General features: G+C 27.4%; 2 protein-coding genes and 2 pseudogenes across 4 annotated transcripts; all 4 read right to left on the bottom strand.

The window, feature by feature from the left end:
- Nucleotides 1-477: 477 nt before the first annotated feature.
- On the bottom strand, nt 478-2,091 carry LOC149885147 (uncharacterized). Its single transcript, XM_090096490.1, has 7 exons — nt 2,073-2,091; nt 1,814-1,861; nt 1,634-1,723; nt 1,399-1,501; nt 1,162-1,325; nt 775-931; nt 478-636 (listed from the first exon to the last, which is right to left on the bottom strand). The coding sequence occupies exons 3-7, from the start codon at nt 1,706-1,708 to the stop codon at nt 515-517; spliced, it is 621 nt and encodes a 206-aa protein (XP_089952616.1). The 5' UTR covers nt 1,709-1,723; nt 1,814-1,861; nt 2,073-2,091; the 3' UTR covers nt 478-514.
- Nucleotides 2,092-2,854: 763 nt separating this feature from the next.
- Nucleotides 2,855-5,724, bottom strand: LOC149885146 (uncharacterized; annotated as a pseudogene). The gene is made up of 2 exons (XR_016455156.1): nt 5,607-5,724; nt 2,855-5,156 (listed from the first exon to the last, which is right to left on the bottom strand). The product of XR_016455156.1 is annotated as an uncharacterized LOC149885146 (transcript).
- A 7,055-nt stretch (nt 5,725-12,779) lies between these two features.
- Nucleotides 12,780-14,316, bottom strand: LOC149885145 (uncharacterized; annotated as a pseudogene). The gene is made up of 3 exons (XR_016455062.1): nt 14,239-14,316; nt 13,665-14,102; nt 12,780-13,590 (listed from the first exon to the last, which is right to left on the bottom strand). The product of XR_016455062.1 is annotated as an uncharacterized LOC149885145 (transcript).
- On the bottom strand, nt 14,079-14,849 carry LOC149885144 (uncharacterized). Its single transcript, XM_090094637.1, has 3 exons — nt 14,631-14,849; nt 14,320-14,522; nt 14,079-14,102 (listed from the first exon to the last, which is right to left on the bottom strand). The coding sequence occupies exons 1-3, from the start codon at nt 14,797-14,799 to the stop codon at nt 14,079-14,081; spliced, it is 396 nt and encodes a 131-aa protein (XP_089950763.1). The 5' UTR covers nt 14,800-14,849.
- Nucleotides 14,850-15,901: the final 1,052 nt, after the last annotated feature.

Genomic DNA, 15,901 nt, shown 5'->3' with positions numbered 1-15,901 from the left:
CTCTTAATTTGTGCGCAAAAGTTCAAATGGCCCACGCGTGGGAAGCATTTGCTAGCCATATCATTACCACACTTCTTAATGGGATGGCTTTAGTGCGGGCCATATGTGGGTTTAATGCTTATAGCACTAAAACCACACTAAATAAGAACGAAAGCCACACTTCATCTGTGCGCAAAGGTTCATCTGGCCCACGTGTGGGAAGTATATATTAGCCATATATTTACCACTACTCATTATGGGATGGTGTTGGAGTGGCTCACGTGTGGCAATAGTACTTATATCGCTCAAAACCACTTTCAGAACGAAAGTACACTAACTTTTTACATGAAATCTGATATATATATATATATATATATATATATATATATATATATATATATATATATATATATATATATATATATATATATATATATATATATATATATATGAAAAATAATATGCTTCTTGCTTTTTGTTATAAATTTATTTACAAACATTTTATTTATTTACAACAACTTTTCATTAAATTTATTTATTCATTCTTCTCTCGATGCATACGTCTACCACCACGATCTGCTGAGTTATGCAGTGAAGCGGTGATGGCTTCATTGACATCTTTGTCTGTAGCATTTTTGCAATGCCTTCGAACAGCAACTAAAATCAGTTTATTATTATTTATTATTTCGATTATACAAAAAATTAATTAATTTATTAAGGGTTAATGTCAACTTTATCAATAAGTACTTGTACTTGACAAACGGTTAACTCTAACGGAATAGCTACTTTGCTTACTTGCAATAAACTTCACAAAAGCCTCAATTGAATATTTGTTTGAGCGTTTCCCAGTACGACAACAACTCATCTGTAACTCATCAGTCATGAAAACATTCAAAATGTTTCGTACCGTATCAGATATATACTTTCCACCTGCTGTTGCTAGCCAGTTAATCTACATTCAGAAAAAGAAAGTAAACAATTTAAAAGTACACAAAGGTGTATAAACACATACATAAATATATATAAGTGATTACTAAAAAATAAAATTTATATATGAATTCAAAATATATGAAAAATTGTATTATCTAAAAAAAGGTTAAATATTCGAATTTTTAATTTTTCAATGGATGCAACCGGAGTTTTTATTAAAAAGTTTTTCAATAATATTTAAGTACAACTTGCAAAAAGTGAGGCCATTTCTTCATCCTGGCATTGCAACAAAACAGCATCTAACTCTTCTATGCTGCTTGATTTCGTAAATAAACTTTCTTCAGTATGACCAATTGGCATACGCGCTATCAAATGTTTAATCTCTTTTGTCGCAGACGTTACAGATTTTACTAAATCTAATCAAATCGAACTGTTATAAGTATTTAAAAGATAGACAAATTAATATATGTACTTTAAAAGATTTTTCACCTTTAAGTAAATTTTCAATGGAGGACAATCGGTATTCAATTGACTGTGTGATTGGTGTAAGGGTGTCAGTGGAATTTTTGGTGTATGGCATTGGCAAGAACTCCTGATATAATTTTAAAAAAAAATTCTACTTTAATTACATTTATGCATATTTAAATTTAATGATCTTCAATTATAATTATTCTACTTAACAGCAAACTTATAATTACTAAAATAAAATTTACAAAAATCTTACTGAAGGTAAATTTATTTCATCAGGATCATTTAGTAATGACACAAAGCTTTGACTAGATTTTCCTTGGTGTTGCATCTCTCGAAAAACATTCTAATCATATATCAAAATTAAATGTCTAATAATAACATTAACAAATTTTAACTTATAGTATTGCTATCAAGCAACATGTTTAATACTTACAGCATGATGTGGTATTGGCAGTAATGGTTGGCTACCTGGTGTTGATGTCTAAAATATTTTATGCTAATTATTAAAATCTAGTAAAATTTATCTAATTTAAGAAAATAAAAATTTGTTGATTGTAATCAACAAGAGTACGCCATGTTTAAATAAATATTTTCGTTTCCACATTTGAAATAATTATTTAACATTTTTTTCATTAACGTAAGCAAGTTAATGAAAAAAACTTGTTTTTAATAAAGTCACTTTATAAGCTTACAGAAATGACAGCCTGCTGAAGAGATGTAGGCATGTTGAAATCAGAATCATCTTCACTAGACATATTGCCATGAATTTGAGAAGCAAATAATGAAGGGGATAATCGTTTTGATGTTGTCTTCCTACGACATGAATTACCTTCATATTCTGAAGCAAGATCACTTGTTTCTTCAGATATTTTTAACTTTTCTAATGCTCTTTCCTCACAGTCTGTAACAAAGTAGTCAAAGTAGTACAAAGTAACAAAAATGTGAGTTGATTGTGCATTAAAGTAATATTAATAAACCAGGTATAACATAAACGCACACACACACACAAACACACATATGTGTGTTTTTATCTGCAGTAGATAAAATTCGTATTTTGTATCTTTCCCAATCTTTATTGGGAATCTGTCTCTTCCGGCGCATACCTTTTAATGAAGTCATGCTACATTTTGGCCACATACACTCGCTGTTTCCATTAAGCCATTCCTTTGGAACATACTCCACAGTATTGTCGTTAAGGAAATGAACAATATAAAACATATCTTTACACTGTAAAAAATATAAATAATATAAACTATTTGTGCATATTATAAAAAACTCTAGGAATTAGGAAAGATAATTTCAGTAAATATCGTTTTGGGCTGGCACAATATTTACAGGGTATTTGCCACCCTGATGACACTATGTTTACAATAGAATTACCATAATTCAATAAAAAAAATTTTGCATAAGTAATAGTAGTAAAATAACTATATAAATTCCCAATAATTGCTAGGACTATAGCAATATAAATTAACAATATCAAGTAAATAAAAAATAGGTAAAACAACTCATACTTTTCTATATATAATTATTTCATAAAAAATATCTTTATTACATAGATATAAAATTCATAAGAATGCCTATAAAAAAATAACACTAAAAAACTCATAAAAAAATTAAACATCTTTTACGCAACTGATATAAATTGGTTATACAACTAATTATGTAACAAACTGTTTTTTAAAATTAAATACAAAATTTAAAAACTAGATAAAAGTCATTTTTCAAGATTTAAATTGAAGACTATAAGTGCTAAAAGTACAAATGTCTTCAATTGTTAAACAGTTCAAAATTTGATGCTGTTCAAAAACTAATAGTTTATATAAATAATTCTGGTATTTTGATCAATAACTAAACAATTTATTAGAAGCAAATGGAATAATGTAAAATATACTATTCTCACAAGGAATACACACACATTTGTTAATTATTGAAACATTGCATACATTACTATTTGAGTGTTTATACAAACCTATATGCATAAATGAAGAAGGATATGGATGGGAATACACGTCTTCATATAAAGTCATTACATTTCCATTACACACAACATCGGTAACAAACGAAGTAACACATACTATTCCAGAAGAGGTGAGATATATATTGTCTGGTGAATGTGTAGATAAGTAAAATAAGTTATTGCAAGATGGCGATAATGTTTTGAAAATTGAACTTCTAATTACATTATTGATGCACTGTTTGAGGCAATTGGTGTTGGAATTAATGGTCTTTTTAATATGCCTTAATTTATTCTCAAAAGGAAATGATGACCAAAAGTCAAGTGGACGAAGGTTTTTTACAAACTCATCTAAATGTAAAAGACAATGAATGTTATACACTAAATTACCTTTACCATAATGATCTGCAAACGTAGTAACAAATTTCTTCAAACACCAGGAAATGTTATCCATAATTGGTAAAAAATCTGATCCAAGCATATTGAATGCTGCAAAATGGAGAAGCATAGTATGAGCATAAACACTGGGATGCAGAAAAGATCTCATGACTAATGGTGCCAAATAAATAAAAAAAGTTCTAAATTCAGTTGCTTTCCATCGGTCCATCTCAACCAATGGTCTCACTTTTCTGTGTTTAAATTCTTTAGGCATGTGTTTCCCATTTTCAACGATCTTATTTGATAAAGCAACTCGATTAGACGGTGGTATGCGAAATGAACCTTTGTACACACATGTTGAAGAAACCCATAAAAACAAAAGTTTTCTAAACACACCTTCACATAACAGATGCATGTACTCAGCTGGCACACAAGTAACAGGAGGTACAATACTACCAATTGCCGTCATTTCCTTTTGGTGATCTTTTTCTTGAAAATTCAAAAACTGTTGATCAGTTCGAGCAGGAGCATCATGATTATCAAAAACAACCTTTCCATTAATATAGCTACCAGTTTGTCTGCAATACTCACACCCATTGTAACCATTAAAATACTTTATACCCTTTATAAATGCTCTTGCCGGAGCATCACTTATAATACAAAAAGCTCTAATAAGATACCTCTGTCCTGAAACTACAATTGGGTATTTTAAATTGTTCAAGTTTTCTACAATCCCTGAAAAATATTTATTCAGGTCATTCGGTTTATTTGTGCCAAAATAAAGAGATACAATGAAAGGCTCAAGGCAAGTACTTTCATTAACTTTTGCTAAAATAGGCCAAAATGATTTAGAGCAGGATTTAAATAAAGGCATCCCATCGATATTAAATGTTAACGTGATAAGTGTAGAATGAAAATGAGTAGCTTCAGCGCAAAGTAAATTATATCGATCTGAACTTATCCTAAAGCTTTGCAAACCAGATTCTATATACCTAATAAGTTCAGTTTCTAGGCCAAAGTGAACAAATTCTCCACTACCCATCTTTGAGATATTCAAATGGGTCGAAGAACATTTTAAAAGTGTTTTACATGATTTAGGTAACTCCGGATGTTTTGTTATAAGAATTTTTAACAAATCATCCAATGCTTTAATTTCAACATTGTATTGAATTGCCCAAACACGAATTTCCTCTAAAAGTGACTTATTTTTAATTTCTTCTGAGCTTGTATCTATGATACTTTCAAAAGAACGATAACTACCAAGGTTAATGCTATTATTGCTACTTGCTTCTAACGAAGAACTCTTGGGCTCTTCTTGATCGTAACTAACAACAACCTCATGAATTGCAGCATCTTCCTGAGCTTTTTTGTAAAAAGTATCAACTTCTTCATTAATGACAAGCCTTTTTTTCTCCTTTGACAGCCCACTCCATTTTTTATCCTTTAAGAAATAATATGATACAGAAGTAATTAAAAATAAATTGTATTTTAAATGTATTTTATACTAAAAAAATGTAAATAAATATGAGTATATATATATACATAATATACATATGAATGTATATATACAATGTATATATATATGCAATGTATATATATATATATATATATATATATATATATATATATATATATATATATATATATATATATATATAAATATATATATGTTTAAAAGTCTATATTTATATATTAAATTAATAGTTGATACCTATTAAATATAAATAATAATTTAAATATATATTTATATAAAAAGAATCTATATATATATATATATATATATATATATATATATATATATATATATATATATATATATATATATATATATATATATAGATAGATAGATAGATATGTAGAAATAATATCAATAGATACAAAGTACGCTTACATTGTTAGCCATTTTATTTAATTCTTTTATTACTATTCCCGCTTCTTTTATGCGATTGTGTAAGATGTTTTTTTTTTTCTAGAAATTAAACTGAGATATTTGGAAAAATTATTTTACTTAGTAATATTTTCCTCACTTCTTTTATGCAATGTGCATAAGGCTGATTTTTTTATTTCTTGAAATAAACTAGGATATTTTTAATAAATTATATTGGATAACAAGCCACAAAAATTGTCATTAAAATACTGCTAAAAGTTATATTGGGTATATATACCCAATATAACTTTTAACAATAATATATTATTAATATACCCAATAACAATAATATATTACCCTTTAACAATAATATAATACCCTTTTACCCCCTTAACAATAATATAATACCCTTTTAACAATAATATATTATTAATATACCCAATATAAATTTTAGCGGTTTTGTAATGCAAATTAGAGTGTTGAAAATCTATTTAACAAATCAAATTTGCATTACAAAACCACCTGAACATAATATATATATATATATATATATATATATATATATATATATATATATATATATATATATATATATATATATTAGAACCGTCCTGAGGCAGCCGCTCCAGGCCTCGCGCTTAGCAAGGTCTCCTAAGCACGGCCGTACCGAACGACAAAGACGTGGGGGGGGGGGGGGAAATGGAAAAAGCGAAATTTACCGACAAGATTTTTTTTTTTTTTTTTTTTTTAGAAGCCAAATTTCAGTTTTAACCGACAGAAGCCATAATTCGTTAAATAAGGGGGCCAATCAGAGTTGCTGTCCCAGGCGGCGATATATTTATTCTTCAATAAATTGAAGAATAAACTTTGTTATTATTATAGATTATTTTATAAAACACTCAGTTCCTTTATAAACCTACAAGAAAATAACAATTTTGTGTTTTGCATCTACACACTACCTTTTTAGACAGTTAGAGCGCCTTAAATAACGACTTTCAAGAAGGCCTCGCAAAAATGTTATTCTCAAGGCCTCGCGTTTTCTAAGGACGGCTCTGATATATATATATATATATATATATATATATATATATATATATATATATATATATATATATATATATATATATATATACATTTATTTAAGTTGTTGATACTTTATAAACTAAAAAAACACAAATTTGCATTACAAAACCACTTAAACATGTTAACAAAAATATATATATATTAAATTGATAAGCGTCTGACGTAATAAAATAATATTGCGCTTTTCACAATGGAATGAAGTAATTTATTTTAAAGTTTAAAGCGTGGTATGATGTGGCAAGATAATGAATGGCCCATATCATAACCACATCTATTTTAGCATGTATTTATTTAAAGAGTACACCGCATTAAGTGGGATAATTATGTGGACCGCATTATGTGTTTCACACGTGGGCCACACTCATCATCAGTTTATATATCGATAAACATCTAGAATATAGTTTCACGCTTTAAATCCACTTATAAGCACTATGGCCACATGTGGTCCACATATACCTTTCTTGTCGGGATGGGACTTCTAAATTATTTACGGCTGATTTAAAGATGGGACGTGTGGTTTAATGATAGCTTGTATTTTCTAATCAAAGCAGTTTTTTTGGCATCGTTTTTATTAAAATGTTTTATTGAAATAAAGCTGCAAAATTCTTTTAAAATGTAACGCGGCTTAATTTAGATTGAATATACACTTGCATTTGGAGTAAATATTCACAGGAACTTCATTTGGTTTTTTTTATTGTATTTTTGTAAAAAATATTTACATATCAGTTTTAATTCTTATATTAAAAGTGTGAATATGTTAAAATTAATATTTAGTCATTCATTTAAGAAACAATTTCATACAAAAAAAAAAAAATGTGGCATGCTCTCAAATTTCTTAGATGCCCTGCGTATAAGAAATTTTAGATGATAATTTTAGACTGAATATCAGACTGAATTTCTTAGCTATTAATAAGTTTGAGACATGTTGACGTTTTGCTTTTTTTCAGACTTATAAAATGTTTTATCAAACTGAAGGCATATTTTGTAATTATGTAATAGACAATTTTTAGATAACTAATAGACAACATTTTTTTAAACATTTTATATGGTTTAGTGTGCTTACATTAAAGGCTTAGTCACTAAGTCATTACACATTAACACACTAAGTTAATGTGTTTTGTTTTAGATTATCTTTTTTATGCAAATCTCCATGTCACTGTACAAAATATCGTAAGGTTTTACAAAGTAAACTACTATATCTAATTTTTTTATATTATCTTTAAATACATAAATGTTTTACATTTTCTATAAGTTATATAATTAATAATATATTAGTTATATTTTAAATACTGTAGCTGATATTATAAGTTATAATATAAGGTTTTATATGAAAAAATGTTTAAATTATTTATATTTTAAATTATTTGTAAATAATAGTAAGTAATAACAAAAATTATTAGGTGTTTTGACGTTTTACTTTATTTTTCTGTAATGATAAAAAAATTATCACATTTTGTTTAAATATATTTATCTATTTAATACATTTTTAAAATTCTTTAAAATATAATATAAATTTAGAATATAAAATCATATAATGGGTAGTTTATTGCTTTTTTTATATAAATATCGCAATAAGCGTAGACAGTTCAACATAAGTTTGAAAACCAAGTTTTGATTAAAAGTTATCAAAATGACTCAAGCTCAAATGATCATGAATAAAGCTGCAATGTACCAGAACGTGTTTGTAACACATGTGAATTTATTACAACTGCAAATTTTTTTGTAGAGATGGTATCCTGTTTTAATAAAATATTCTCGATTGTAGATTTAGATTGTAAAGATGTAAAGTTACCATTTAAAAATTGATTTTTAAATATGCTTCAAATGCATCTGTACTAAATTTGATTAAACTTTATAATATTTCTTTACTTGCTTTTTTTATATATTCTTATTTCATTCTACTGTACCTTTTTTTTTTTATTACATATTATTGATTTATTTTAATCCTTGTACAGCATACTTTAATATAAATGCATATATTAAGGCAAATACTGCAGTAAAAGTTATTTGAGTCGTAATCACTCAAATAATTTTTACTACTGTATTAACCCTAATATTAATTACATACTTATTTATTAGATTCCTGTTTATTACATATTGTACTACTCTTTAAACTTAACTGTTAAATTGAAATGTGCCAAAACCAGTTAATGCTGAGTCCCCAATTCCGGGTACCCTGACTCTACGAAAATTTAAAAAAATCATACAAACACATTTTGGTAACAAAAAAGTAACACTTAGATTATTCTTTAAAAAAAAAACAACTTTTTCGCCAAGTCCAATTCTTTTTAATAGACGAGTCTCTGTGACGTCTTTATCGCACATATTTGGCAAGATAACCTGTGGCACCCTTTGTACAGTAGATCTCTTTTTTTAAAAAAAAGAGCTAGATTATGTTTAGTCTTATAATTAGCATTTGAAAATGCACTCTTAATTAATGTTCACATATCCTTTTGGTGTGGTTTTGGAAAAAAGAACTGTAAATAAAACGACAACACTCTTTGCCAAATTTGTAATTTCTTTTGAACTAGGATCATTTTTACTAAAAAGAATTGGGTAAAAAATTAAAATGTTACAGTTTGAAAATCTTTTAAACAAATATATAAAGTTAAAAAAATCAAACAAAAAATGATGAAAACATTGCATTAAGGTATTCACATTAAACACTTTTTCATCAGATATTTCCCAAGGACTTTACCCAGTAAACACGCTTTAGTTGGTCTAACTGACGGGCCACTATTGGCTGTAGTTGGCTAACTGTTGGCATTTCTTGCCAACCATTAACCGACTTTGTACCGCGTGTTTTTGAATCGTTAAAGTTTCCCGTAAGTTTTATAAACGTATTTTAATAATTAGTCGCATGGTCTAAGTAAACATGTTCACTTAGACCATATTCACTTAGATAGACCATATTCACCTAGATAAGTGAACATAATCACTTAGACCATGCGACTAATTATTAAAATTACTCAAATAGTTTCATTCAATAATTAAAACTATTCAATAGAGTTAGTTTAGTTTGAAGCTTTTTATTATTATTTTTCTTTCAAACGCTTTTTTTACCCTTCAACTAAAGTTTTAAACTCTAACTCTCCTACACCTCTTAATAAAACCGTTACGCTGGTAAGTACAAATATTTTACATTTATCCATTAGTTACACATTCGGAAATAATTTTTGACATTGCTTGAGTTTTTAATTTATTTTTATGATGACACCCTTTTTGTATTTGTATTAGACATTTTAGCTCTATTTTAACTATTATTAAAAGTTAAAATGCAGCTAAAATGTATATGTGCGTGTTTAGTAGTATCTTTATGTGTGTATTTCTGTATGTATATGTGTGTGTATGTATGTATGTATGTATGTATGTATGTATGTATGTATGTATGTATGTATGTATATATGTATGTATGTATGTATGTATATATACACACACACACACATACATACAGGGTGTCTGCCATATCAGGGGAAATCAGGGAAAAGTCAGGGAAATCAGATATCTGGAAAAAATCTAGGATTATCAAGGAAATTAGGTTGAATTTTAGAAAAATCAGGGAGAAATCAGGGAAAATGGCTCTTCATCAAACTTACATAACTTAAATAAGTTGTATATAGTACATGTAATATAAAAGTTTATTAGGCAGATAGTTTTATGAACTTCTCTTGCATCGAGCGAATCTTAAATCTTCACTTGCAAAAATATAAACAATAATACAACCCATATTAAATGTATCAATACTTGATACATTTAGTGTGGGTTGTATTATTGTTTACATTTTTGCAGTTGAAGAGCATTTTTCTAAATGACTCTAGGTCAATTTTTGTGAAGTTGAATTTGGGTAACTTTAAATTAAATCAAGGAAAACAGGTAGAAGATCAGGAAAATATCAGGGAAAAGTCAGAGAAATCCACCTTAAAATATTGGCAGACATCCTTTACATAACATGCATGCATAAAAGTTGTTATATTCTAATATAAATGTTGTATATAATAATTTATATGTATGTATTTTGTATATATTGCATATAATATATGCCATATATACAATATTGACATAATATATGCAGTATATAAATAAATGGTATATGCAATTGCATATACAATATGACATATACATTTCATATTAAGCATATATGACATTTATATTATATTATATGTGTGTGTATGTGTGTGTGTGTATGTGTATATATGTGTGTGTGTGTGTGTGTGTGCGTGTGTATATATATATATATGTATGTATGTATGTATGTATGTATATTCATATAATGCATATAATTATAGCATTTTATTAAAAGGAACATCAACTTCTAAAAACTATGAGAAAACTATTCAAAATTTTGGGGATCAGGAAAGTAAGGTTTTGGATAAACTATTTGTTTGTTGTTTTGTTTTTTTTTACTACTTGTTATACATTGTATATGTGTTAGGCATACATACATTGATTATGATGCTGACATATATTGACAAAAGAAAACTATTTTTATTTTTTGTAAAAAAAAAATTGTGTTTTAATTAAAGTCATAAATGGATGAAGGCTTTAAAAGAATACATATTTCATGTTACAAAATTACACATTTCTATTTTTTTATGCAGATAAAGGTTTTAAATAACGCTCTTTTCCGTGACCTCAATAACACAGCACAAAAATGTGTTAGAATACCATTTTTACAGCAATCAATTCACCTACAGGGATAAATAACATGAATGTTTAAAATTTTAACTCCAAATATTTGAGTTCCATAACACCTTCATCCGTGTATGTCTTCAATTTAATAACTAGATTGTGTTTTTGAAACCAGTTTTCCAATAAGATTCAAATGCAATGAAATATTATTTAATTATTTATGTATGTTTATAGAGAAGTTGGCAGCTTTGGAGTTAAGATTAACAGAACTGGAGCAAAAAAATAATTTTTTAGAAGTTCAAAGTTTTTTGGATAATGAAGACATTGTTGTTCCCCCTGGCCTTCCAATTGAAAGTAAGGAAGATTTGGAGAGGCTTAACACAGTGGGCCTGAGCATGCTCAAAAAAAAATTTTTGTACCCAATTTTTTCACATAGTAGGTCTGAAAGGTGTTACTTTTCTCAACTCAAATCTGTTAAAATTAAAATGTTTGAACGGGGGTTTTTGAAAAAAAAAGTATTCTCCTTTTTTAAGAACTTCTCAGTAAAAAGCACAAAAAATACCATGAATTGCTATCTATGCTGTCTTTAATATTTCATAAATGTTTAGATATAATAGAAGAATTTAAATATCAATAATAAAAAACATTAATTTATAATTAAAGCTAGTAATTCTATAACAGTATTGTTCATATATTGATAAAAAATGAAAAATCTCAAAATATGAAATGTCATTAGTGAATATTTGTGCATAATATTACAGATATATAACAATGTTTTGTACATTACATCAAGTCTGCAGAGCTATCGACTATTTAAAAAAAAGCTATACATCTTATTTATGTTTTTATTAAGTTTATTCATTTAAAAAGCTTCGATATCCACAACACAAAATAGACTTATTGAGTACTTATTAAAAATAATTTACATAAATAACTCTAATAATAATAATATATACTTTAAAAGTGCGCAATATTGTATGCTGCAACAGCATTCTTTAATGTTTTGGAATAATTTGGATGATACTGCCCGATTTTTCTTTGGTTCCAAAATTGCTTGAAATCCTGGTGTACTGCTTCCAACGCCTGCTCCGTCCAATAACCAAGGCCTAAATATTTTTTTATATAATATAATTTAAAGATTTTTTAAATTTGTTTAAATACAAAATAAAGTTTTCGCAAAAATATAGTCCATATTTAACTAAATATTCAATATTATCTAATAGATATTTCCTGTAAAAAAACACTTACCAAATGTGCCCCCTTTAAGGTCAATAAACTCTACAATATGTTGCTCAACAATATGAACTTTAACTTTTACACTGGCTCCTAAGTTTCTGTAGTCATCTGAGAATTTTTTGATGTCTTTTTTGTAAGTTTTACACAATGTTTTCCCAAAACATCCTTCTATAACCCTTTTGAAAGATATTAGCGTCTTTTTATATTTGGCCCCATGAATACCAAGACCATGTGTACAAAAAAATCTATTTAAAATATCAACTTTTTTTAAAAATATATTCGAAGCATTTCCTTCAAGTCTGTGTTGTCCTTGATACGATACTCTGCCAAGATTAATGGACTTAAGATAGACTGACATGAAGGTAAAACCATCTTCTTTGTTCTTAAACATATTTTTTTCAATTTCGGAAATAATTTTGTCAACAACACCAAGTAGAATATGTAGTCCAGGAATGTTTATTATCTCAACAATTTTTTTCTCAGGATCTCCTGTAACAGGAGGATGAATGCTATTTTGAAATTTTTTGGCCTGACTAAGTTTAGAACCATTTTCTAACCATTTTTGGTGCCATTGATGCAAAGAACTGATTGTGTTTGCCTTAGCTTTAGGCAACAAAGGTATCTCAGTTTCGCAGAATGGACACGGTTGTTTAGAAGATGCACATTGCTTTCCAACCATTTGTAGTTGAACTTTAATATCTTCTGACAATGAGTAGTCTAAAGATCCTATATTAAGCTTTTCAATAAGCATTCTTAAGTTTACATAACTTTCATCCATGTGAGGTACAATTGCTAGAATAAGGGTTTTAAAAACACTGGAATCTTTAAGTTCTTTTTTTTCATAGCCTTCTGAATATTTTATTCTCTTTTGAGGAGTTTCCTGATCTCTTTCATCAGGCTTGTATGTTATAGAGGCAGTACACTTTAAAAAGCCTTGTCCACCATCTATTCCCACTTTAATATCAATCTCATTTGGTAGTAGTTTCCTGTGGTTCATTACCATAGATATCAGTTTCTCTACATCATTGCAAATTACCCCAGGAACCTCTTGTTCAATAAACTATAAAATTATTGTTTGATTAAATCAATAAAATTAATAATCAATGTATAACCATTCATAAAACATTAAATTACCTCATGTGAATTTCCAACTTTATCTTTTGTGAAAACATTTAAAAGTTCAGAACTGAATAAAGGAACTAGTAATGAGTTTTCTGTAACTCTTGCAGCTCTGTAGTTGCTTGCAACAGAATCTCCGGTCTCGTACCTAAGAAACTTAGCAATCTCTAACATTTTGTTGTCGCTAAAAATAATTTTTGAGTTATTTGATTTGCTATAACTTTAAATATAATTTATAGGTTTATAAATCATAAAATAAAAACTATATATTAAATTCTTGCCTAACATGAATTTTATTTTGCAGCATTTTTAATTTTTCTAAACCAAAGTGTGGCTTCTTAATTTCAGTATTGGTAAAATAAACCAGACATTTATTCCAGCCATAAGTTTTTAGCTTGATTTTATTGTCACTTTTACCAGCCATATGTTTTAGAGTAGAGGATACAACTCTTTCTAAAAAAAATTTTACAAAATATATGACAATATTTTAGTTTTCTATTAAAATAAATTAAAAATTGTTTTCTTTTTAATTAATATATATAATAAAAATAATAAAATTATAATTAATATTATTATGTAATTATAAAACTTTTAGTTTTAGGTGAAGCAGCCTGTAATAAATTGGACAAATTTTTCTTTCTCTGTGTTTTATTGCATGGATGACGCAAACCTTTTCTGTTTCTTTAAAGCAGAACATACAGATCGGCCTGACTTTCTGGTGGTCTCTTTCCAAATTTATTTCTAGTTCTTTATTAACTTCCATGAAACTTGGCACTAAGTGAGTCTTATTTTCTTTACTATTAATAGTTTCGCGACCTTTTTTACATATAAAGCATTGGCATCTGGCTCCTCTCATAACTCTTGTGTTCAAGCCTAAAGATAAATCTTTATAACTACTATACTGTGTTTTACTAGGTTACAGTAATGTATAAGTTATCTGAGATTAAATACATTAACTTTTTTAACTTTAATATTACTTACTTTCGTATTTTGGTAGAAAACTAAATGGTTTGTATCTGGGATCTTTTTCCTCTAGTCCAATGAGTTTTCTTCTGCATGAAGGACATAATTTTTTAGGCAGATAATTATTTCCAAAATTATATTCTTTCCAGCAATGATTTTTTATGATACTTTCATAACCTATACTCATTTTACAATACTCTCTTGGTTTGATAAGCCTAAATTGTGGGCTTCCTTTCTTTTCTTTAGAAAGACACGGAGACACACTAGTTTTATGAAATCATTGTGTTCTTTTGGTTTCTTTTTTTAAAATATTATTTTGTTTGTTTTCTATTAAAAAGTAATAAATAAATTTAAAAATAATGACATAAGACTAGATGAAAGTTTACTTGGTTTGTTAGATTACATAACTTTATATAAATGTTGATATAGACAGTATGATGTATAGAACAGTTATAGTAGTAAGTGTATTAACTATTTTTAATGATATCATAATAATATTCTTACTGCAATGTATAGTACCAATAAAATACTATATATATGTTGTATAAAGTATATAAAGTAAGCATTCCTTGTATTTGAAATGAATGTTTACTTTTATATAAGGTAGATAAATTTGTTTTTTTTTATAAAAAAAATCATAAAAAGGAAAATACTTTTTTTTTCAAAAACCCCTGTTCAAACACTTTAATTTTAACAGATTTGAGTTGAGAAAAGTAACACCTTTCAGACCTACTATGTGAAAAAATTGGGTACAAAAATTTTTTTTTGAGCATGCTCAGGCCCACTGTGTTAACCTTATGCTACAGATGAAATCTGAGATGTCTCTCTATGTAATTTGAAATTATTTTTTATATTATGTTTCTAGCAGTCTACAGGTTGCGTTTAAACTAGTAACTATTATTTTATAAGATCAAAGATAAGTTTTTTTATAAGTCTTTTAATTGTAATTTATCAAAGGTAATTTAATAATAGCTTAGTTATATTATACCGCATTACATTTTCATTTACCTTTGAAAAAATAATTTAAATAAAAATAGTTGTAATATGTAGCATTATTTGTTTTTAGGTCGAATATCTGTGTTCTATTGGCAGTAAAGTTGAGCGTCCAAAATACATACGATGTATGTTGGGAGTCATGTTTTCCAAAAATTTTAGCGTTTTATGTAATCTAAACGGATCTTCAAGTAAGATGATAGCTACTGGAGTGGGCAAGATTAAGTTCCAATTTTATCATTTTGTGTTAAAGTGCTTACTATGTACAGTGGTGGCCAAAAGTCTTGGAACAACAT

Source organism: Hydra viridissima, unplaced genomic scaffold (genome assembly GCF_058129835.1).
Source record: "Hydra viridissima isolate aposymbiotic clone 2 unplaced genomic scaffold, HvirCarnegie_v1 scaffold_8, whole genome shotgun sequence".
NCBI classification, from domain to species: Eukaryota; Metazoa; Cnidaria; class Hydrozoa; order Anthoathecata; family Hydridae; genus Hydra; species Hydra viridissima.
This window is presented reverse-complemented; position numbering and strand designations above follow the sequence as displayed.

Bases quoted from the DNA above. Each gene is read 5' to 3' on its own strand.
- LOC149885147 (XM_090096490.1), bottom strand. From the start codon at position 1,708: ATGCAACACCAAGGAAAATCTAGTCAAAGCTTTGTGTCATTACTAAAT. The intron at 932-1,161 runs GCAAGTTGTACT...TTCTGAATGTAG, and splicing joins AAGAAATGGCCTCACTTTTT to ATTAACTGGCTAGCAACAGC. The intron at 637-774 runs GTAAGCAAAGTA...AACTGATTTTAG, and splicing joins TTTTGTGAAGTTTATTGCAA to TTGCTGTTCGAAGGCATTGC.
- LOC149885144 (XM_090094637.1), bottom strand. From the start codon at position 14,799: ATGAGTATAGGTTATGAAAGTATCATAAAAAATCATTGCTGGAAAGAA. The intron at 14,523-14,630 runs GTAAGTAATATT...ATTTATCTTTAG, and splicing joins TTTTCTACCAAAATACGAAA to GCTTGAACACAAGAGTTATG. The intron at 14,103-14,319 runs GTTTGCGTCATC...AATTTTTTTTAG, and splicing joins GCTTTAAAGAAACAGAAAAG to AAAGAGTTGTATCCTCTACT.